Source organism: Amblyomma maculatum, chromosome 3 (genome assembly GCF_055883805.1).
Source record: "Amblyomma maculatum isolate TAMU_Amacu chromosome 3, ASM5588380v1, whole genome shotgun sequence".
Classification (NCBI taxonomy): Eukaryota; Metazoa; Arthropoda; class Arachnida; order Ixodida; family Ixodidae; genus Amblyomma; species Amblyomma maculatum.
The window spans coordinates 44,810,106-44,834,986 of NC_139346.1; the positions used below are offsets into that span (position 1 = coordinate 44,810,106).

General features: G+C 46.1%; 1 protein-coding gene across 2 annotated transcripts in view; it reads right to left on the minus strand.

Moving 5' to 3' along the window:
- Window positions 1-24,881, minus strand: part of pkaap (A-kinase anchoring protein pkaap) — a 66,432-nt gene that overhangs the window by 22,401 nt on the left and 19,150 nt on the right. For both annotated transcript variants that reach the window (XM_084597494.1, XM_084597493.1), the window contains exons 4-8: window positions 24,203-24,301; window positions 20,340-20,418; window positions 18,026-18,149; window positions 15,022-15,306; window positions 686-803 (exon numbers count right to left, since the gene is read on the minus strand). In XM_084597494.1, coding sequence (XP_084453620.1) covers window positions 686-803; window positions 15,022-15,306; window positions 18,026-18,149; window positions 20,340-20,418; window positions 24,203-24,301 — 705 coding nt within the window. The remainder of the gene's footprint in view (window positions 1-685; window positions 804-15,021; window positions 15,307-18,025; window positions 18,150-20,339; window positions 20,419-24,202; window positions 24,302-24,881) is intronic.

A 24,881-nucleotide genomic window follows, 5' to 3' on the forward strand; every position in this document is an offset into this window, starting at 1 on the left:
GCCACAGGCCGAGCTGGCTTGTCCGCGCATGCGTAGTGCGTGCTGCTGCGAACGAAGACCGGGACAGAGAGAGGAAGGGGAGAGATAAAGCTTGGCAAATGAGTGGGCACACCCTTGCGCTTCGCTGTATCGCATTTTCCTCCTCTTCTGAACACCAAGGCTGCATTGGTTCCCTCACATTCCTTTATGCACATGGCTTGCAAACGTCACGTGCTGGCGCGAGACAAGCGATCACCGCAGATGCGCACTCCGTTGGGGAAAGGGCGCGGCGTTGCCCTAGACAAGCCGTCGCCTAACTGTGCCCTCTCATTCCTTCCGCAACACCATGCGGCAAACGGCCAAGGGTGATGCGATCGCTATGGGCAAGGCACACTGTTCAATGCGTGGTGCGAAGTTCAATATATTGAACGACTGGTGAAATTAAGTTCGAAATAAGATGCAGCTTTAGTATACTTTTGCATGGTATTTTCAAGGAAATATTCCGCAAGTTCGATATAACCAAAATTCGAATTATACGGGCTCGATATATCCGGATACGACTGTATAATGTATTCTCACAATCAGAATTACATACAAAAAAAAAAAAAAACATTGTTGATTTTGGAACATTTTTCTGGAGTTAATCTGGAGGCTAAAGGATTACAGGAGAGTGGTGATGTGTGCTGAGAAATGTGGAAGTGCTTGCCTGAGCGCTTCTTGCGTCGCAGAGAGTCCGTGTCACTCTGTGCCGTCTGGATGGTAACAATGCACTCGGAAATGAACTTCACATACAGCTGGCTCGACAGGAATGCCTTCAGGTGGTTCTGCAACAACCAACACAAAGGGGGGAGGGACCGGTCAAGCAATGCAGTCGACTGGGACCAAGATCACTTCACTGATACAACAACCACCCACTGGCAGTAGTACGCTGAGGCTTTGTGGTGCAACAGCCATTACATTGACACTACATAATGTATCAGACACAAAGCATAAAAAAAGGAGCATTGTAAATGGTACACAGTTAATGAGTGTACACTAAAATGAAGAGGCTTTGAAGTTTCACTAAAAAAAGGGACCTCTTGTGACTCTAGCAAAAATTGCGGATGTAGAGGTTGCATCGCAGAATACATCTTGATGCAGTATCGCAGCAGATGAACGTGCAGGCTAGAGCAGCCATGGAGCAGAAATATAATACTAAACTTGAAGCAGTAGTGTCTCAGCCTTTCGGATCAACTTAAATACACAAACTCAGTAATCTTCTGGTAAAAACAGCCTCGGATGTTTTGAAATAGTAGTGCAGTTAAATGTTTTCTATGTCTCACAATAAAAATAGTTTAACAAAACTTGAAGATGAGCTAGATGGTGCATTGAGACTTGACTAAAGATAAAGCGCACAGGAAGCGCGTGTCCTGTGTCTTCTTCTCTAGAGTGTCTTCCTGCGCGCTTTATCTTTAGTCAAGTCACAATAAAAAGTGCAGGGTTTATCACCACTTAAAGGGACTGAGCACAGACAAAAATATGCCACGAGAATATGGCAGAAATGAAAAGGCCTTGCTTCATATCGCACAGATTGACCACTCCAACATTCGAACGAGGAATTATAATTTTAATACCCAGAAATGTGGCGCAACAAAAACAAACACATGCGAAGAGACACACTCAACACGTGTCTCTTTGCATGTGTTTGTGTTTGTTGCGCCACATTTCTGGGCATTATGCAGCCCCAACTAGCCCCTCAAGCTATCATTTTTATAATTTTAATTTCACGGCAGAAACCACATGCAAAAAAAATTAAAATAAAGTGAAGTGCCATATTGCGACAAAATGCTATTATCAGTAAGTTGCCCACGTGACCAGATCTCGAGAAAGTATGCCCGATTTTGTGGGGATACACAACAATCCCCATCCCATTGTAATGGTTGCGCGTAATTATCATGCGAGGTTCCATGTGCGCTGTTAGGGAGGATGGTGAGAGGAGGGCACGCAGGCCACCCCAACGGCCTCCTGGTCACCCACAATGCCGCCGCAGCCTTCCCTTTTTCCTTGCGGCATAGCTGGGGGACCTCTTCTTCACAGTCCGAAGGAGTGCGCCTCCTGCGATTTTCTCTTGTCCTGCAGTGTGTGAACGCGCATGTGCACAGTTCATATTTTTCTGCAAAGGAGGCCGTCACCTGAATCACCCGGTCATCACACACACTTACTCGCTACAGCGCAGGCAGGGATGTATCATCTACAGTGCTTCTTGCAGCGCTCTTGCAGTTTCTAAAAAAATAAAGGCGCAACTGGTGCGAAAAGAAGTGGACAGTTTTGGTACAGTCTAACTCAGATATATCGAACCCGGATAATTCGAATTTTGGTTATATCAAACTCACGGAATATGCCCTTGAAAATCCCATGTAAATATAGGAAAGTTGAGTCGTATATCGAACTCAATTTCACCTGTCGTTCGATATATCGAACTCCAGACAAAGCATTGAACGGTACGCCAAAGATGACTGCATCATCCTCAGTCGTTTGCCGCATAACGTTTTCAAGCTACGCGAGGAAGGAATGAGATAGAACAGTTCGGTGATGGCTGGTCTAGAGCAGCGCCATGCCCTTTCCCCTAAGGAGCACGCAGCACTTGCATCGTTTGCCGCGCGCCAGCACTTGACGTTTGTAAGCCATGTGCGTGAAGGTGTGAAGGAACGAAGAGAACCAATGCAGCCACGATGATCGGGTGAGGGGAGAAACGAGATAGGCTGAAGCACAAGGACATGCCCACTCTTCGGTCAAGCTTTATCTCTCCCCTTTCTCTCTCTTTCCCGGTCTTCGTTCACAACAGCACGCACTACGCAAGCCGACTCGGCAGCTCGGTCTGTGGCAGACACTTTCTCCAGTGCGTGTTGTAAACGCTCTGCGCGCGGCGGTTGACATAGAATGCACGTCTTGCGTCGTCATGCCACACGTGCTTAGCTATGGCGGCTGCGAACACTAAGCGGTAGATTTTTTTTTTTTTTTTGCGGGAGTCATTTATGTTTGCCGTCGTGCTGAACGTGGGGCTTGGCGTATGCTATGGCGGCTGCGGACGTTAAGAAGCAGCAATTTTTTTTCTTTTACGAGAGTCGTCCGTACTTGTGCCAAACGTGCGGCGCAGCGTAAGCTATGGCGGCTGCGGACGTTAAGAAGAGGCAGATTTCTTTTTTTTTTTTGCAAATCGTTCATTCTCGCAATTATGAAACAACGAAAGTATGCGGTCAGCTGCAATCATGACACCTGCTTTTAGCGTTGTTTGCTTCAAATGGCATTTGCAGCTATCACGCTTTCAAATGATTTTGCGGCAGTAGACTATGCCCACCCCAAGCGCGGCGTGATAAATCGAACCAGGCTTATGCAATCAAGCCATCATGCGCACTCTGCCAAGTTCGATCTCTGCCCCTGCAGGATCTATCAAAAGCATGGTCAAAAGATAAACACATCGTGACATTATTGCTGCGTAGCATCTTGGCGCACTGTCAATAAATGAGCTGTGGATGCTACGGTTGAAACGGAGGGACGTGCCACTGAACGTGTTTTTTTTTCTTCATATTCTTGGGCGAAAAAGTGGGCGGTGGGCTCATTATGTGAGTGAGTTGATTACGCGACAAATACAGTATCGTTTTTCACGAGCAAGTGGCGCTTCGAGCCGGTTTTTGTATATCGAATTATCCGATATATCGAACTACAGTCCAACCTGGATATATCGAACTCGAAGGGGATCGCGAAATAGTTCGATATATTGATAATTCGATATACAGAAATCGGCTTGAGACGCCACGTGCTATTGTGAAAAATAATACGGTATTTGTCGTGTAGTCAACCCACTCGCATAATGAACCCACTCCCCATTGTTGCCCCCGAGAATTGGAAAAAAGAAAAGGCGTTCAGTGGCGTGTTCCTCCGTTTCGACTGTTGCAGCCACAGCTCATTTATCGGTAGCGCCAAGATGCTGCACAGTGATAACGCCACGACGTGTTTGAGTTTTTAACTACACTTTTCGTAGATCCTGCGGTGGCAGGGAGCAAACTTGGCAGAGTGCCTGCGTGATGGTGCGATTGCACAAGCCTGGTTCGATTTATCGTGCCGCGCTTTGGGTGGGGCGGGCGTAGTCCACTGCTACAAAATCACTGCCAAGCGTCATAGCTGCAAATGCCGTTTAGAGCGAACAATGCTAAAAGACGGTGTCATGACCGCAGCAGACCGCATATGCTTTCGTTGATTCATTGATGCAAGAATGAACGACTCTCGAAAAAAAAAAAAAAAAAATACTGCCGCTTCTTAACGTCCACAGCCACCATAGCTTACACTGCGCCGCACGTTCAGCCCGACAAGAACAACTCTCGCAAAGAAAAAAAATTGCCACTTCTTAACCTCCGCAGCCGCCATAGCATACGTTCAGCCCGATGGCAATAATAAACGTCTCGCAAAAAGAAAAAAAAAAAAAAGACAGTTTTTTTTTTAGCGTCCGCTGTAGCTTACGCGCGTTCAGCATGACAACACGAGATGCTCATCGCACGCCAGCCGCCGTGTGCAGCACGCTGACAACACACACTTGAGAAGCGTCTGCCACGGGCTGAGCTAGCTAGTCCGCGCATGCGCAGTGGGTGCTGCTGCGAACGAGACCGGGAAAGAGGGAGGAAAGGGAAAGAAAGCTCAGCAGAAGACGTGGCCACACCCTTGCACTTCGCTCAGTCGCATTTTTCCCCTCTCCCAAACACCACGGCTGCATTGGTTCCCTCTCGTTCCTTCACACACGACTTGCAAATGTCGCGTGCTAGCGCGGCAGCAATCACCGCAGATGCGCTCGCCTTTGGGGGAAGGGCACGGCACTGCCCTAGGCCAGCCGTCGCCGAGCTGTGTCCTCTCATTCCCTCTGCGTGTGGCTTGAAAACGTCACGCGGCAAACGGCCGAGGTGATGCGATAGTCTTTGGGGGAAGCGCACCGTCCAATGCGTGGTGCGGAGTTCGATATATCGAACGACCGGTGATTTTGAGTTCTATATACGACGCAGCTTTCCTATACTTTTACATGGGATTTTCAATGGGATATTCAGTGAGTTCGATACAGTCGAACCCGGATATATCGAACTCGAAGGGTAGCGCGAAATAGTTCGATATATCGATAATTTGATATAGAGAAATCGGCTGTGTGACGCCACTTACGATGCGAAAAAACGATACCGTATTTGTCGCGTAATAAACCCACTCACGTAATGAACCTACCCTTCATTTTTGCACCCGACAATTTGGAAAAAAAAAAAAAAGCGTTAAGGCCAGCTCGCTCACATGCAAGCGATTGGGCGATCTCAGCCACGAGCAGCAGCGACAGAGCGAAAAATTTCCAATTTGTTGGAACTGCGTCCCTCTCGCCGCTCGAGCCACCGCGGCAGCTCAGAACAAGGTTTCTGTGTTGCCGCGGTAGAAACATGGTAGAATTGCAGAAATCGCTAGTGTTTTCACTACATGTCAATGGCGCGTGCCACTCTGTTTCGGTCGTCTCATCTACGGCTCATTTCTTGGCAGTGTGCCAAGATGCTGCACAGCGCGGCGCGGCGCGGCGTGTTTATCTTTTGATAGCTCCTGTGGTGGCAGGGAGCGAACTTGGCAGAGTGCCCGTTATGGCTTGATTGCACAAGCCTGGTTCCATTTATCACTCCGCGCTTTAGGCGGGCGTCATGATCGCAGCTGACCGCGTGCTTTCGTTGATTCATACATGCAAGGTTAAACACCCCCCCCCCCCCCAAAAAAAAACCTTCCGCTTTTTAACGTCCACAGCCGGCCATATCTTACGCTACGCCCCGTGTACAGCACAGCGATAAGAATGACTCCCGCAAAAAAAAAAAAAAAAAAAAAAAAAAAAAAAGCACGAAGAGAGAGGGAGAGATCTGCCTCTTAATGTCCGCAGGTGCCATAGCCACGTCAGCTGCCGCGCACAGAGTGCTCGCAACACACGCTGGAGAAAGCGTCCGACGTCTGTCTGAAAACGGGCTCAGCTAGCTTGACGCATGCGTAAGAGCGTGCTGAACGAAAGAGATAGCTTGGCAAATGAATGGGCACACCCACGCACATGTCTTGCAAAGTCACGTACTGGCACGCGGGAAAGGATAACTGCAGATGCGCGCGCGCCTTTGGGGAATGGGCGCGGCGCAGCCAAGGCCAGCCGTCGCTGAACTCATTCCTTCCGCGCGTGGCTTGAAAGCGTCACACGGCAAACGGCCAAGGGTGATGCGATCGTTTTTGGGGAAGGCACACTTTCCAGTGCCTGGTGCGGAGCTCGATATATCGAACGACCTGTGAAAGTGAGTTCGATATATGGCGCGGCTTTCCTATACTTTTACATCGGATTTTCAAGGGGATATTCCGGGAGTTCGATATAACCAAAATTCGATATATCCGGGTTCGATATAACCGGGTTCGACTGTATAACCAAAATTCAAAATATCCGGGTTCGACCGTGTTTCGAGATCCCCTTCTAGTTCGATATATCCCTGTTCGAAGGTATTGCTGGCTCAGCTTGCATTTTATGCCGTGCGAACAAGCAGCATACATCCAGCATATATAAACGCTATGTACACAAACATGCTGGGGTCGCCGTCGCACGCAAGGTGAACAGAATGTTCCTCTCCCCTTTTCACGTGTGCTTTCCCTCGTTGGCAGTTTTATTTCACCCCCATAAGTGAGTGGGACGTTCTTTTGCTATGGCGGTTGTTTTTTGAATGCTGTGCTATGTTTTGCCGTGTATAGTAATTACTCGGGCAGAATAAAGACTGTTAGAAATATGCAACTGGTGTTTGTCCCCTCTGGACCAAACATGCCGCGCTGGCAACTTTTCTCACTACGAATCGGTGTAACAGCTCTGATGTTAGGGCTGGCACGGGCTGGCACGCTGGTGCAAGAAGGCGACTTCTGCATCTAGCCCTTTGAAGCGTTATTAGAACAGTAACCTTCATAAGTTCTTTAAAATGCACGATGTTCGTTTCTCTTCCAGAGGTGCTCGTCATGTTTTATTATATTTCGCACAACCTCCCAGTGCATCTCTCAGTAAAAAGCAATGTTTAGTTTTCATTGCCAATGAGGTTTTTCTAGCTTCTGTTACTAGATGGCACTAGAGTGTTTTGAATTCCTTGAATGAGCTGGTAATCATGGCCCATCAAAACTTCTGTTCGCATTGTAGTGAGATTTGTATCAGTTTATGTACATCCTTCTTGCCGAAGTATACACGATGCGTAAAACGCCGACAATGCCGCCTGTCGCCAAAGCTGCAAAGCATAGACAGGCTCGGTCGGGCGCTGTTCACGTCAGCGTCTATGCGCGCGCATTGTATTTTCGTCTTTGGTCACGGTTTAACAGATATAATGCCGATGTCAACATTTAGCAATGCCCGGGAAGAATTGCTGCGTATTTGGTCTTTCGAACACACATAAAACCTTGCCAGGAACACGTTTGTATAAGTTTCCAGTGATGCTTCACGAGAGCGACGACGGCCGTGAATCACAGCTGTTCAACGCAGAAAGGAAGAAATCGCATCAATTGACATTTGTTCAGGTTAATGTCATTTTTTTGACGCGTTACTACACGACCAAAGCTAATGCCATTTCCAAATTATGGTAACTGTGATTGATATGCATATTGGAGTGCCTTCAATATGCTGCGAAGATGATGGTGCTGTAAACGAAAGCAGCCTTTAAATTGACATTCCTGTCTTGCATATCTTGTAACCAACCTCTTGATTAGGACTATCAATTACGAAGTCAACGGCTGTGTCGGCGGCGTTTGTTTACGAAAGGGTACGGAAGGTACGCACGTCCCGCTCGATTACGAAACGCGTTCGAGATTCAGCAAAAACGTACACTTTCCGCCCTAAAGCAAGTGCAAAGAGCAACATGTAAAATAGGCAGTATCTAATGTACTGTCCGACGGCACTTTTATAGAAACTTCGAAAACACACGAGAAGGTGTTGTGTATCTTCTCTTGTGTTTGCGTTTGTTGCGCCACATTTCTGAATTCGAGTATTGCCCTACAGCGCAGCATACTATACAGCCCCGTTGCCTCCCGTACGTTTTCGCCAGATCGTTCGCTCGGCGTATTAAGGCCCATCGAAAAATGCTCGAGCTTAGCCTCATCAAGAAAGCATACGGCAAATTCGTAACGCTTGCCACATCGGATGCTGCGAGCTTACGTCAACGACGCTGCCCACGAAAGCGGCCGACGATAGCACTGTGGCCGTGCGCTAGGCCCTAGTTGTCGCTAGGCCTAAACGCCTAAATGGTTTCGAGTAAAAGCCGTAGCTGGAAGTGCTTTGGAAATAGAAAATTTTCAATTCATAAAACTGCCTTACTATCAGTTCAATTGTCTCAAAAATCGTCTTACAGTAAACGGAAGGTGTAACATTGGCGACGCTTTAGCAGCGGAACTAGAGAACGAAATCGGATGAGCTGCATCACACCGGCGGCAGCTGCTATAAGCAGAAATTTGCTTGTATCGCTGTTATCACTACTTCCAAAATCTTGTTACATAGCAGCGATCCTCAGTAAAGATAATTTTTTTAGGTTCCTTCTTCAAATTAAGCGCATATTATTTAAGATAAACAGAGCATGCTTTTCTGAAGGTGGCGAAAGAAATCTGCCATGTCGGCGACTCGGCGCCGACGGACCGCAGCAGCAGGAGCGACCTGTTCCGCCCGCACTGAGAGCGGTAGCTACGGGTTGGCTGGCAGCAATGGGTGCCAGTCTTTCTTTTTCTTTTTTAACGGTGCTATTTGGCATATTTCACATAGATAACTAGCTGCAAAATTATAGAAGCACAGTAGTATTTAATGCAGGTGGCAGTTTTGTAGTTTATTTTGGGTGTATCTTCTCACCGAGTCTCCCGTGTCAACATAACACATTTCTTCAATGATCGCATTCAGATGAGTACCTCGAACTCATTTGATACCTAATGTTATTTTCATCCAATGTCATTATATTCTCTCGTGTAGCAGCAAGCAAATATTTTGAACGAGCGTCATTTGATGAAAAGGCATTGAATTTGCAGTCTGGCAGGGCTGAGTGATAACAATGTTTTCAGTGTTTTCTGCTTGTCATTGTACCTTCTGTGAACATTTCTGGTTTAAACTTGGTCGCCTCCGCTAGCCGGGAAGATACAATACGCATTAAATGTGTGAAACGCTTAGCCATACATTCTTTAGCGTGCACTGACATCGCACAGCACACGGTTGCATTTTGCGTTTCGCCTCCACCTAATTAAACGCAGGAGGCGCAGTCGACTTCGGTCCCGATAACTCTATCCTCCTCAGTAACCTGAGCCACTGCGGCGGGTTATTGAACAGATATTTGCCAATATGCGTTTTGAAACTTGCCATGCAATTACTTTGAAGACCAGAGCCAGTGTTGGGCTCTAGAGCTAGTTATAAAGCGCGCTGTAATTCTGCAGTAGGGCGTGAGGGTGATAAAAATGAAATGAAGATGATACTACAATAATAAAATAGGATATAAAATTTAAATCTAACATGTTCTTGGCTAACCTGTGATGCAGCTTTTCAGATATTGCCTCTGCTGATATTTCCTTCCCCCATGAAATTATCTACCCGCTCTGCCTTTTAGACGACGGTATACGTGAAATCCATGCTGTACAGGCAGTGGTAAAGGGCAAGCGTGAAAAATATGAACTCTTGCTACAGGAGCCCAATATTCGCTATTTTCATGATGCTCAGAATGCTGGTTTGCAAACTCGCTGGCTTTTCCTGCAGTTGCACCGGTACGAAACCGCTCGCCTTTTTGACGACGCTGCCTAGTTTCTGTAGCAATATAGTATTGCATGTAAACAAAGCAAGTGCGTACCATTAAGCAAAGAAAGAACATTGGTTCATAGGTCAAGAAATGAAAGAATTAGCGTGGTGTTGAAATGAAAGCGGGGCATTCAAATGAGCTCCAATTCATACACAACCTTGTTGAAACTCGTCTGCAGCAGACACTTGATGCATATGGAGGCGATGTAGTTCCAGACGGCCGTGATATCGAACACATGTCCACTATTATAAAGTGCGATCCTCTTGCGCACACTGTCACCGCGGAAGTGCTCGCGAGACGCTCACGACAGATCGCATGCGCGCACCACGACCACGCTTGCCGCTACGTGGCTTTCAGTGGTGCCTCTATAGGCACTATGCATGGCGTATTGTAGCTTTAGTATCGAACTGCATAAAAACGGGTGCATGCAGTGAACAAAAATTGTCTGCGAAAATTTTTTATGCCATTCCTAAAATCCTCTTGGGAATCAACCACATTGGACAGCAAGATTTCTGCTGAATCCAGTGTTCAAATAAAGCGTTCAGTCCCTTTACCTCAAAAATGTTTTCAGAACAAGATTTGCCATCACCACCGCCAGCCTAACAATGTACACTGCGCAGCAAAGGCCTTCCCATATCCCCTCTGATGAACCTGGTCCTATGCAAGGTTCAGATGTATGAAAACCTAGTCTGTGAAAATTCAAAACAAAGGTTATCAGCCACTGGTTTGTGCAGCTTGTTACGTTGCATACAGGTATGCAAATGAACCAATCAACTCCAGTGTTTGTGTGCTGCAAAGCATGTCTCTCACTGCCACTTTGCATTGCTCATACCTCCACACTAGCCTGCCCAATGCGCACTGCTTAAGTTCCCAGCTGTGAAGCTAGGCAAAGACAGTCTATTTCTGGGAAAATGAGAGCTGGACAGGCCGAGAGAGAGGCATGCAGAAATAAATAGGTGTGTTCTTTCAGGACAAGAACGTTAGGATGTGTGAGCTTGGCAAACTTTTGACCGCAAATACCAAGTTTCACAAGCGTTAGCCATTGCTGCCGTTTCGATCTCGGCTCGCTTCGTTTGCTTGGTAAGCTTCTTGGCAATGAGCTTGTCTGGCACAGCTGCAATTTCTGTTTTTAGCAAGATGGCACATGTGTATGGCGTATTTCAGTTCAGTTCAGTCGTTCAGTCGTGTCCGACTCTTCGTGACCCTATGGACGATATCACGCCACGCTTTCCGGTCTCTCACTACCTACCTAACATCACATATCTTCATCTGCAGAGCCTTGAGGATGCCATCTAACCATCGTGATCACTGCCTACCCCTTCTCCGGTGACCCTCAACCTTTCCCAATATTAAATCTTTCTCCACCGACTCCTCTCTTCTCATCAGACGACCAAAGTAGCTGAGCTTTAACTTTAGAATTTGACCCTCCAATGAGCAGTCAGGGTGTATGGTCAACAATATCGACTGATTTGATCTTCTGGCAGTCCAAGGACCTCTCAAGAGTCTCTGCCAGCACCACAATTCAAATGCATCAATTCTTCGGCGGTCAGACTTCTTCACTCTGGCATCCATACATCACAACTGGAAAGACCATAGCACGAGTTATACGGATCTTGGTTGGCAGACTGATGTCTCTGCTCTTTACTAGGCGGTCAAGGCTAACCATTGCTCTCTTTCCCAGAAGCAGGCGTCTCCTAATTTCTTGGCTGCAGTCTCCTTCCGGGGTAATCTTGGAGCCCAAGAAGAGAAAATCTGTCACAGCTTCCACTTCTTGTCCCTTGATGCTCCAGGACTTGACAGGGCAAGACGCCATGGTCTTTGTCTTTTTAATGTTCAGTTTAAGCCCAAACTTCTCATTCTCTTCTTGTACGCGCATCAGAAGTCTCTTGAGTTCCGCTTCACTTTCTGCCATTGAAGTAAGACCATGGTGTATCTACCTGAGTAAAATAAAGGAGCAATGAAAATGGAACTTCACGAAGACAACAATGCTCAATGCACGGAGCTAGAGTTTTGCAGTTGAAACTTGGTGAAGATGACAATGTTTACCGCAAAGCGTGAGAGCGTGCTGCATGTTGCAGTTTTACACGAGGCTTCATTGCCTGTGGCGATAGCATAGTGTTCTCGTGCCTGAGCACGATGATGAAGACGCCTATGTTCGCTGCACAGTGTAAGATGAAACAACATGCTGCGCACAAGTATGTGGTGCCATCTGTGGCACGCATGAAGTAATAATGTGGAATAACACGAAACTTGCAAATTAATGCCGTGGAGCTAGTGCTCTACAACAAATAATATTCGCAATACAGATGCATGATAATCCTCAAGTGGCCTACCGAGCATTAAACAAGGAACAGGGGACAAGGTAGTACAGTTAAGTCTAGTTATAACTAAATTTAAAAGGTTGATTTCTCTTCGAGGTTTTCCTTATTAGAATTTTTGCATGAAGACTCAAGAAAGCAAATACAGAACAAAGAACAAAATAACTGCCCCATACATCGAGATCACAAATGCAGAGAAACACTTTGCAACCTTGTTGACAGAGCGACTGCTGTAATTACTGTAGCCGCCTCTGCTGTAGGCGCATGCAGCACGGCTTGTGCAAGGGAGGCGAAATGCTTAGGCTGCCAGAGCTGGTGAACCCACTGCAGCCCCTATTCCTTTGTGTCTGTTTCTGATCTTGCTCTGACATTCACTGCTGACCCAAGAAACGGACTCAGCCTCCTGTGTCACGAAAATCTCGTGAAGTGAACGCAGGCATGGAGGTGACGTGTGCCTGTTTCTTGCCCCGTGCCTTTTTTATTTTGCATGTCTTATTATTTTCACGCTTCAGCATGAGCTATAAACGTGCCATGCGGTGCGACATTCCAAAAGTGAAAGCAACGGAAGCTGCTGTGTTAATCACACAGATGTGCCTACGCAACTCGAGAACGGTGCATTGTTAGCTGCAGCCTCTCAATTGAGATCGTAGACATTCTTCTCATGACGAAACTTTGTCATGGTTATGCCAAATTTCCAATACGTCAGCAATAGCCAAGATATAATCGGGGTTAGTGAGTTTGTTACATCAAGATCAAATATCGCAACACTTCACACACACACACACACACATATACACACACTTCATTGAGGCCAGCGTTGGGGAATAGAGAAACTTTGTAATACAGTCGAGCGCGGATATATAGAATTTTGGTTATGTCGAACTCACGGAATATCCCCATGAAAATCCCATGTAAAAGTATAGGAAAGCCACGTCATATATCGAACTCAATTTCACCGGTCGTGCGATATATCGAACTCAATACCACGCACTGGAAAGTGTGCCTTCCCTAAAGACAATTGCATCACCATCGGCCACATGACGCGTGACGTTTTCAAGCCACGCCCAGAAGGAATGAGAGGGACAGTTTGGTGACGGTTGGTCAAGGGCAGCGCCGTGCCCATTCCCCAAAGGCGTGCGCATCTGCGGTTATAGTTTCCTGCGCGCTAGCACGTGATGTTTGCAAGCCATGTGCGTGAATGAACCAGAAAGAACCAGTGGGAACGAGAGGGGAAAAACGTGATAGAGCAAAGCCAAAGCGCTAGGGTGTGCCCATTCTTCTGCCGAGCTATTTCTCCAATCTCTCTACTTCTTCTCTCTTGACCTTTGTTCACAGTAGCACGCGCTACGCATGCGCCAAGCCAGCTCAGCCCGTTTTCAGACAGAACGTCGGACACTTCCTCCAGCGTGTGTTGCGAACCCTCTGCGCGCATGGCTGACGTGGCTATGGTGCTTGTGGATGTTAAAAAAAAAGCAGTTTTCTTTTTTTTTGCGCCAGTCTTATCGTTGTGCTGTACGCGCAGCATAGCGTAAGGTATGGTGGCTGCGGACGATACGAAGTGGCAAGCTTTTTTTTTCTTTTTGCGGGAGTCGTTTAGTCTTGCATGTATGAATCAACGAAAGCACGCGGTCAGCTGTGATCATGACATCGGCTTTTAGCATTTTTTGCTTCGAACAGCTATACAGCTATCATGCTTTCCAATGACTTTGTGACAGTGGACTACGCCCGTCCAAAATGCGGCGTGATAAATCGAACCAGGCTTGTGCAATAAAGCCATCACAGGCACTCTGCAGAGTTCACTCCCCGCCACCGCAGGAGCTATCAAAAGATAAACACGCCGTGATGTTATCGCTGCGCAGCATCTTGGCACGCTGCTAAGAAATGAGCTGTAGATGAGACGACCAAAATGGAGTGGTGCATGCCATCGACATGCAAGCGAAAACACTCGCGATTTCTGTGTCCCCGCGCCGCGGGGACACAGAAACCTTATTTAGAGCTGCCGTGGTGGCTTGAGCGGCGAAAGGAACGCAGCTCCAACCAGATGGAAATCTTTCGCTTTGTAGATGCCGCTGAGATCGCTCAATCACTTGCATGTGAGCAAGCTGGCCTTAACGCTTTTTTTTTTTTTTTTTAATTCTTGGGGGCAAAAGTGGAGGGTGGGTTCATTATGTGAGTGGGTTGATTACGCGACAAATATGGTATCTTCTTTCGCATCGTAAGTGCCATCACAAGCCGATTTTTGTATATTGAATTATCTATATATCGAACTATTTCGAGATCCCCTTCGAGTTTGATATATTCGGGTTCGACTGTATTGAGCAATGCACTACATGCAGGTCCGTTACATCCAGGTTTAACTGAGCAGTAATGAAATTTAGATTTCAAGGTAGCAACACTTTATATCTTCAAGTAGTTGTGACATTCCTACGCATTTTTTTTCCTGCTTTTCGAAGCATCACGCTCTTCCGGTGCCAATGAACGCTCCTGTCCACGTGGTTCTTGCATTGTATCAGTGTGTAAAACTGCACGCCCATAACGTGCTACTTGCTTCTGGTAGAAGGACGCGTTCACTTGCAATGTCATGGAGTGTGAGCAGGCTGCAAAGCTGCCGCATCACAGTGTGGACCAGGACGCTAACCATTAGGATCACCTCTGTTGCAGACTGTGCATATGCAGAATGTACATAAAATTGCTAAAAATTGTTGTTGCCACATAGTTTCTATCTCACAAGCAGACAACCAAGACTAAGATTTTTATCAAGCAAATTCATTATGGTCAAATTGTTTTTTGAATTCTGGTGGGGGGACATTTTGGCCATTTTTCCCAGCCCCTTGAATCCTGAATGAAGAAGCTTTCAGAGTGAAGTACCATGGGAATGCACGTGTGGCCTCCTCCAATAGGCAAGGTGCCTTTATCACCTTTTCGAGGTACTGCAGGAGGATCATGACGGGCCGGTCGAAGCACGAGGGCAGGGGCCCCTCCTCGCGGCAGATGTTCTGCTCGACGTGGAGGCGGACGGAGTCGCTGAAGCCCAGGGGGCTGGTCGCCTGCAGCGAGAAGTACTTGTCGTAGATGACCATGGCGTCGTCCTGGGCCTGCGCGGGGTCGTAGCTGCCCCCTTCGGCTGCCAATAGGTGGCCGCGGAAGTTGTCCGCCATCAGCAGAAAGTCCACAAGGTGCCGGCTCTGCTCCTGCTCCATGAACTGCACACGCAGAGAATAACGGCCTCCTTCCGTTCGCTGACATTTCACATGAGGCTCTCAGAAGCATTACTTGTGCTTGTGAATGATGAGAGCAATCACAGAACTTGCAAGATTCAAAGTGAAAAAACTATACGAAGTCGCGTTTCACTCGCCCAGCAGCAAAGGTCGGGTGCTACCAAGTTGGAATGTTGTGGAGGTCAACCCATGCAAGTGCCAAGCTGCCAACTTTGCAATCAACGTGACTTGCAATGAAGACCAGTTGCTACCAAGCTCGAATGCAAGCAAACACGGAGAAACCAACATGTAATCAAGGTAACTGGCACAGCACATCACATGGTAAACATTCTGAGGCTCCTATATTATGCATAAGCAGTAATAGTCCTCCTAGCATGCGTAGGAACCTCTGCAGCCCACAGGCAAGGCTGCCCGCTGCCTCCTTTTGTGTGGTTGTGGCTGGGTGTGATTCTTGGGCTGGCCACAGCCCGAAGACCATCGTAAGCCAAAAGCCATCAGAGTTAATTGTTGGGCTACCTAGCTGGTATTTTTCATTCAAGTTCATTGCTTTCAGTGCAATGACACACAGCCTTCTTCTTCCTTCTCCAGCCATGTACCATTGAAAACTGAAACCAAACATCAAGTTCAATGAGTTTGTTCAGTGGACAAGAAACAAAGATTTCAAGATAATATATTTTAAAAACCTAAAACCAGATCAATTTTCGACCCAAAAATCACCTCATCAGAGCTAGCCAGAGTGAAAAGGGATGTGCTCATTGTAGAATGGAGTAAAATATTCCGACCAGAGCTGTTTCAGTTCTGTGCATGTGAATAAAATATAGATTACTGCGAGCTTGCCTCCACATAAAGCGACTGTGGAAACAGTTTAAAAGAGCACATCAATGCAGTTTCTTATGTGACCATGACAGTTCCAATGTTTATATGTAGTGCACATCTAATTAGTTTTGGGGACACTGATAAAACTTTAGTTTCCTGTGTTTGGGGCTCTCACTAACAATGCCCTATGTACTAAATTTGAGGAAGTTTGCGTTTGCAGTGAAAGAATGTGCTCTGTGCAAGCGTAAATCATCTTCACGCTTCGCTGAATGTAATACTGTCCTTAGTCTTTATATGTTCCTTCCTTTTTCCAACATAAACCCGACCACGAGCATGCAGAGTAGTCCCCCTTCACTATTTGTGCACCGAAGTTGAATTTGTGGGATGTGTGATCATTCAATGTGTGTTTGGTACAAGTCTCGCGTCCACGACAACTCTAGTCGTGACTGTGTCTCTAGACTTGGAATATCATCGCAGCTTTAGTATGCACTAGCATCGGGCATTTATTTTCACATAACCAACTTCTAATCCTTTGGAGAGTGTGCTTGAGCTGAAGGAGAGAAAAAAATGTTAGGTTAGAATTTCTTTGTTTTTTTCCCAGCCTATATGCAGCGGACAATGGCTCTTGAGACCCCTCCAGCCTTTCTTCCTCAGTGAATTTCAAAAAATCATTTTTGGAAATCACACCACTACGATATTCAAGGATCTGTGTGAACTGATTGAGGCGGGAATGCCTCAACGAACACTACATTACGAAGTTTTGGATACTGCACATTATCTTTCAGCTTGAGTAGAAGGTCACTTCGTAAGTCTTCTGCCCGTGCCGATTAGGCATTTGGATACTATTCCCAGAATGGGAATACTGTTTGCGCAGTTTTTTTCTGCTTCTTTGCTGTGCAGAACATCATACCAGGTCTCAATTCCTCAAACTCAGAAGCGAATTTGTTCTGCACTTTTTTTTGAAGGGCAATCATCTGAGAAAATGGGGAGTCCTAAGTAATATACTCTGCTCACCTGCAATGACAGCTGCCCATGCCACCTTAACTATAACAAGTAGTTACTTCACGTGAGGTTCGCTCTAGCTGTCCGTGAAAAAAAGAAAAAAAAGAAAAAGAGGAGAAGAAAGGAGAGTTATGAGAAGAACGATAGAAAAAAGAAAGAGAGAGGGGGGGGGGGGGGGGGGGGAGGAAATGGTGACTACTGATTACCCCGGTCTGGTCAGCCCAGAGATGCAGTCTATAAAAGTGGAGGCCAAAGTGCTGCCTCCTCTGGGGGTTCTCAACCCTTTGAGTGTCACTGACATACCCGTATATGATTAATCTGTTCTGCATTAAAAGTGCACACTGGGATGCAAAGCCAGCACGCTCAGAGTGGTGATGCCATCGTCAGCATATTACCCTTACAAGGAAGCTTAATTTTGAAAGAAAACGATCAAAGTAAAAAAGAAAGAGACAAAGAAAACAGGTCACCCAACAAGCGAGTAAATATGGTCATGCATAAATATGACTTCCTGCACCAAAAAATAGAATCCAAATAGAAAATCCTGATGATTAAAAAGTACAGCCTTTGTCAGAAGTTTAGAATCCAGGGGCCTATTTCTGAGCCATACTATGTAGCTCGTAATGCATTCCCAGGTTTCTAAACTTGCTCAAGGCAAGAAGATCTTTCAACGTACCCTCTCCAATGGCAAGGACTTCCACGATAGTTAAAGAAGCCATCATATACGGCTTAAAAGCACACCCTCCACTCTATCAGCATTCAACCAGGGCTCTGGAGCTCCTCATCATTTGCACTCGTCCATTTGTGTTGTGCATATGCAACGGCACAGCAACACTCCCATGAGAGAAAAGCAGACCAAAAAATGCTGAGCTTTCAGAGAGCAACGCACCTCCATAAAATAGAAGAGTGCCGAGTCATTGTAAAGGATGTCGGCCAGCGACACGTTGCCACTCGTCAGCACGTCCACCTGGTGCTTGCAGTGATAGGGACTCCGCAGGAAGTTCGGGTACACGCTGCGTGGAAAGGGAGTGTCAAGTTGTCATCGTTATCTATCATCCAGCTATCCCTCCAATGAACCTTGAGCTGCAGCAATGAGCCTACCTCCCACACACATTGCAACACCGTCCGACTTCCTGATGACCCCTGGTACAATTGCTTTCCCTTGGTATCCAGTCTGTTACCCTCAGCAACCATCAGCTATCCTGCCTTCGCATCATGTGCCCTGTCCATGCGCATTTCTTCTTGCTTTCGACTAGGATATCACTCACTCACTCTTCTCTGGTCCACTCTGCCCTCTTTGCGTATCTTCATGTTACACGTCATTTTCACTGCCATAATTTGCAGGCTGTGCTGAAGTTAAAATTCAAAATGTCTTGTTATCCTTGAAGTTCATGCACTAAATGTATTGTCCCTCCAAAACATGAAGAAACAAGCATGGCAGCAAAGTATTATGAATCTGCTTAATATCCGTGTGAAGGACAACCATGGCAGGACTTTGCATTCCTAACAGCTCCGAAATTGCCTGTGGGTAGTTTAGTGCATGCGGACTGCAAAACAAAATTCAGCGGACCAAGATTACAAATCTCACAGCCTGGTATATCAATCCCAGAGGACAAACTCGAGAGCAAATAGTCGAGTTTTTTTTTTTTCGTATTCTCTAGGGGCTGCAGAAACATACAAAAAATCGTATCTCTGTTACTAAAACAGCAATGTCTTTCCACCATTTTTGCCTTTTCTTTTTTAACCCTGCGTATAGGTGGTACACGCAACTACCATCCTTTCCTGAACTGCCACAATGGGTGGTCAATTGCAAATGAACATCTGCAAACAGCCCAGTGAAACATTAAAAGAAGAATCTTTGCAATCTTACTCTGCGCCCTTCCTTTTTGCCTGAGCACCAGAGCACTTCAGTTCTAGTGGGCCCTCATCACCTATCTCACTACCTTATATATCCCTGTTTTTTTTTTTTTTTAAATTCCAGCTCCATTTGTTTAAACTGCTCGCATTGTAAACAAGTTTACAGCTTTGAAGCTGCATTACCCATATCATTGTTCATTTGGTTTCTGCCTGAATGCTATTCAAACAGCAAAAACACTGATGCATCTTTATGTTTTCACTGTGCCCAGCTTTAAGCGATTCTCTATTCACTCACCTCCAGCCATTCTGATGACCTGATGCCTGCAAACGAAACTCACCACTTGCTGATCAAAACGCTTCCTGTTCATGAGCTACGTGGTCAGCTCTGTTCATATCATAGCCCACGGCCAATGCAAGCCACAATGCCTGCTGTGTAGTGGATGCAATTTATTCTTGCTTATAAACATGTGCGTTACCTACAATGGAGACCGGCTACCTTGCCTACTGCAAATCACAACACATGCTATGAAATCCTAGCTGCACAATACGATTTCCACAAAGGTGTTATTCTCCACATCAAGCAGCTTTGCACTAAACATCAGTTCATGTTTGCAATAATGACAATCGACTGCAAGACAATGCTTCTGGTGGGTACCCCAATTAACCAGTCACACATGACGATGTTTACAGTCAACTGAATGGTGAACCAAATCCCATATGGCTAGCACCCCAGCACATATTCTTTAGACTGATGGCACACTGCACTCAAAGTACAATAAATATGGCTTCAGCAGCAATACGAAGGCCCCTTTCACACCCCTCCAATTAGTGGCGCCCTGTTTCAGCTGCATCCACCTGATTCCCACAAACTTCCTAATCTCACACGCTGAACTTAGAATCTTGCCTTTGCATTACATGCCCATACCCACTTCTTCTTCTTGACTTGATTAGAATTTTAGTAACTCCCATCTGTTCCATAAAACAGTTTGCATGCTTTCTGTCTCTCACAGTAGATTCCTGAGAACTCTTTACATCCAAACAAATAAAAAACAAATAAACAAAACAGGCTGTAAATTTTCCTAATGTGCATTAATCTGCGGCCTGAATGAAAAAAAAAACTGAGTACATTCCAAGGGATTATTCCTGAGCGAAAGACAGAAAAGCTTTGTAGTAAGCTTAAGAATCGTTCAAAGCCAGCCCTGGGGCACTGATCGTCCGCCCCAAGAGTGTTAGTGGCAGACTACACTGCTCTGCTCTGTTGTTATTATGGATAGTTTTCTCAGAAAAGCACAGACTTCTTTCTTTCTTCTCTGTGATTGTAACAAGCCAGAGGGGGGCACACTTACTCTTTCTCCATCTGGTTCACTGCAAACTGCTGTGCCTCGAAGAAACACTCTGGGTCCACTGGGCTTCGAGAGACCGACTCTGGAAAACACAAGCATCAGCCATTAAAAGGCTGTCTCAGACCGCAGAAGCGAAGGTGCAGTCAGAGTGAACACCAGAAGCAGTTAGTCTTGCGCAAAGCTCATGCATTACTTAGTGAAGAAGACAGTGCATATCACGGGTAGAAAAAGAACCACTCTGCACTATAACAGGCACACTGTGTATATTTCTTTCAAAGCCGAGCTCTTTTTAAGGCTCCTTAATATTGAAAAGATGGTGTGCCAAACCAGACTGCCTCAAACTGGGACTGAGACAACCACAGCAGAACTCCACACATGTAATACGTCAATAAACGATGAGTGCTAATCCCACACAGGGTGAGACACCCTTTAGAATAATAAGCCAGCATACTATTACTACTGTTAAGTGATGTACAAAACATGCTTCCAGAGAAACATGCCTTCCCTGACTACACCAGCCATAGAACTAGACAGGAGTCAGGTTAGGCCTACATACTACTTCTTATTCTCCATTCATTTCCAAAGTTTCTCCACTAGTTCGGTGGTGAGTGTTGAAGAGCAGCAAGGGTTAGTTAACTATAGCCAACAAGACCAAAGCTCGAATACACCCCTGCTACTGGGATCCAGGCTCTCAAACTAGGGATAATTGAAAACACTGTCATGCAACTATCAACATGCTGTGAATGTAAGCACAGTTACACTCAATGTTCTACGCCTGAGCCCACACAGAGAAATATCCTGCCTCCATCTTTTTCATAAGATCTTCTGCCCCACTCAAACTCAGTTGAGAGTTCATTTCGACGTCTACTTTTCATGTTGGCGTGATTGTACTTACAAAAGTGCCCTGTCTCGAGACAACACAAACTCTCACTCCAACTCCTTTCAGCCATTAACTTCATGCCAACAAAATGATTACGATTTACCACTCTCACCGCTACCCACAAAGGAAGGACAAGAATCCCCCATGTCTTGCTCAGGCATGTCACAATTTTCAAAGCCGGAAGCCATGTGCAAGTCAGCCACATTGGCCTTGTCTCAGCATGTTTTTGCATGCACTGCGGGGGCCAACAGCATACTACCTCGGTATGCATTAGCCTGTCAGAAGCTGGAAGATGCATCCATGAAGCTAACTATCCACACTGATCAAGAATAGATGTATTGCAACGCCCAGTTGGCTGTGTGCCTAGGTGCCTCTCGTGCACACCAGGAAAAGAGCCAAGTACCCCTTTGCACACGCAAGTTTAGTCCCCTGCTTTCCATATTGCATGGCCGTGGTGTTCAAGAGATATTCATCATGCCCCGGCCAGCCACAGAACCCTAGCCACGGAACCAATCACTGGCTATCAAAGGGCAATCACAGTAAAACACGGATATATCAAGTTATTCCTTATGTTGAATTGTATGAATATCCCTTAGAAAGTTCCATGCAAACGTAGAGCTCTGTCATTTGCGTTTAACTTTCCGTTAACAGAACATTCAACCCAGTAGCTGACCAGTTTATCAAACTCCAATAATTTGGACTTGCACAATATTTTGAACTTTGGGAACCATCATGAACCCCATAGGAATGTGAACATATTTGGAATGTGAACATAGTCATAAGCAATATCCTGAACTCTGCAGAGCCCAAAAGTTCAATTTTCTTGAATAATGTTGTTACGAGTGTAGCCAAAGATGTCACAGAAATAAAATGTTTTGGATGCTTGGTGGAAGAATGACGACGCTGAGGCTGAAGCTGTTGTATATTTGTGCACTGGTGTCTCTGGGGTTCTCCCGACTTTTAAGGGAGTCTCTTTGTTCGGGAATGTACTGTAACAGTTTGGTGGAGGTGCTAGGTATGACATCATCACTCTTCATCTTAGCCCAAAGCTTCAGTGCCCTGTCTCATCTTGCACTGTTGGTAGGAGGTTAGGAGGCATCGCGTGACTGGTCCCCAGCCTGCCTGACCTAACGCAACCTCTCCACTCCACCGTCCCGTCCTCCGTCCCGACCCCAAGATACAACGAACGAGAGACCAAATGATCACCGACCAGAGACTCCCCTCCACACGACTACAGGACATAACAAGAGACCCGAATGACCTGATGACCCCCCTGCCAAGATGCTGACCAGAAGACCCCTCCGACCCAAGACGACACCACATATATCTCCCCTGCCCCTGTCATATATAATATAGGCACCAGCAATACCGTGACGATTGTTTTTAAATCGAAAGGTCCTATTCACGCCGTGATATAGATGCGAGCAGGAATCGAATCTACTAGGCCTTTGTGCTGTGGAAGGTGCCATTTTGGATTTACGCACAATTCGTTAGCAAGGACCAGTGTGGTTATTTGTCTATCGTTGCCTTTTGATATAGTGGCAATTAATCATGTGCTCATTGTTGTCATTAAAGTAAAAGTAAAGTAAAGTAAAGTGTCAAAGAGTGCACAACTGTACTGAAAATGGGACAGGTGCAGCGTCCGTCACATTTTTCTTAAGATTTCTGTGAGGGAAGGGGGTACATTCAGAAGTGCTTGTTCCGCTCGCTTTCTCCCTCTTACTTTCGTCCTTTGGTCTCCGCAAGCATCGTTATTCATGAAAACAAGGTTATTGCTTCATGTGGCACACGCAATTGTTCGAAGCATGACCTGCAGCCACGCCGCACTGTCTCTTGAAGTGAAGCAGTGCAGGCATGAAAGCAGGACTAGCATAGACGCTGTTTAATAGGAGAGTTAGCACAGAGTGATCAGCTGGCGCAGCACGCTACTGCACATGTACAGACTGTCTTCAGGACATAGTAAGCTTTTCAGTGGTGAACAGGCCTGCCACATCGGAACCAAACAGCATGTGTGTACTGGCAGCATGTGGAAGCAGATCACGGTAATGGAGTTTACAAATGAAAAGTTGGGAGCTGTGAGTTTCAAGATTTTTAAAGCCGACTGTTTGTAGAAAAGTGTTTAAGTACACATACATTTTTGAAATGTTCAATTATTCAGACAATTTCTCGGATAATGCAAAGGCCAAAAGATCGGTCAGTGAATGTATATTAAACTGTGCCATACCCCTGCAAAAGGTGCTCCTCCTAATGGCACTCTCATAATAATGTCGCGTGCATGGAACTGGGTTGGAGTCTTGGGGCACCTGCTAGCAGCACTAATGCTGTAAAACAGCGTGACATGGTAAACGTCAAGTCCAGTTGAAAGCGCCCATTTGTCTGGTGTGCTTCCAACTCTACACTGCTGTCATGCAAGAAAGCTGGCACTCAATGCACCAGCAACCATGCGGTGGAAGCCAGCCCAGTTGATAAAGGCTTGCGGCAGCTCTTGAGTGGCCTACTTTGTCACTGAAGGCAGTGCAAAAAAGAACAGAACTTCCCAATTTTAATGTAGTCACAATACCATTTTAAGTGTACCAGTAACAGAATTGGACCTCTCTTGACTGATGATGGCTTTTCCCAAGCGTTGTCCACCGTAGCTTTAATGCAAGCCCCAAATCCAAAGGAACTTGTGCTGTGCGACACGTCACACGAGCAGAACAAGCTTCTACAATTCGATCTGGTCCACGGAGAGACAATCTGTTTTTTGGCAGGTTTTATACATCAAATTATTGATATATCGAAATATTTTGCCATCCCCTTCAAATTCTATACATCCAAGTTTGACTGCACTCTGCAATGCTTTCGGACCAGGGCGAATCAGTGAAGTAATGCCTAAATCTAGATCAAACTTGCTGCCTCGCATGCTACAGGTTTCAAGCAAAGCCTTTTTCCTCAATTCCACTTTTGACAGGCAATAAAAGCAATGGGAAAGAATGCCCTGGCTCACCTCGAATGCGGCTCCGCAGGTCATCAGGAACCCCAATGGGAAGTGGTGCATTTTGAGCAATGTAGGTGTTGTATATGTGCATCGCATCTTGGCTCAGACCTACAAGGAGCAGTCACAGGAAGGCACAAAATAACATGAGCAGCTCATAGAAGTCAAACACAAGCAGCCAACGGCAAAAATTTACTTTTTCTTACATCCTGGGCAAGCTTGTACAATCAAGAGTCCAGTGTGGCCTTACAATCCCTGTATCTAATGACTTTTACTGGCAGCAACTTCAAATTGCAGTGCATTGCCTTCAGTGGTATAGGTGTTTTTTCACCTCTTAGGCAAAGGTCTTCCCCCTCCTATCTTTATGACTGATACAGTGCACACACTACTGGCAAAGGCCTTCTCCAATTACATACATATACCTGACCCCATGTGTAAATAATGGTTGCATTATTATACAGGGTACTCCTATACGCAGCAGGTGCCTCCTTATCAAACTTTTAATACACTATGCCTGCATTATCATTCTTATAAGCACAGTAGAGACCTTGCTGTGGCATTTCTATCACTGGAACTCCCGAAAGAGGCCCATGTATTCTCTGAGGCTACAACCTATGTTTTGCACGTACACGATAGATGAGACCAGCACTGGTGAGGTGGGCTGCAAATGAGACCTATGTGTTGCATTCCC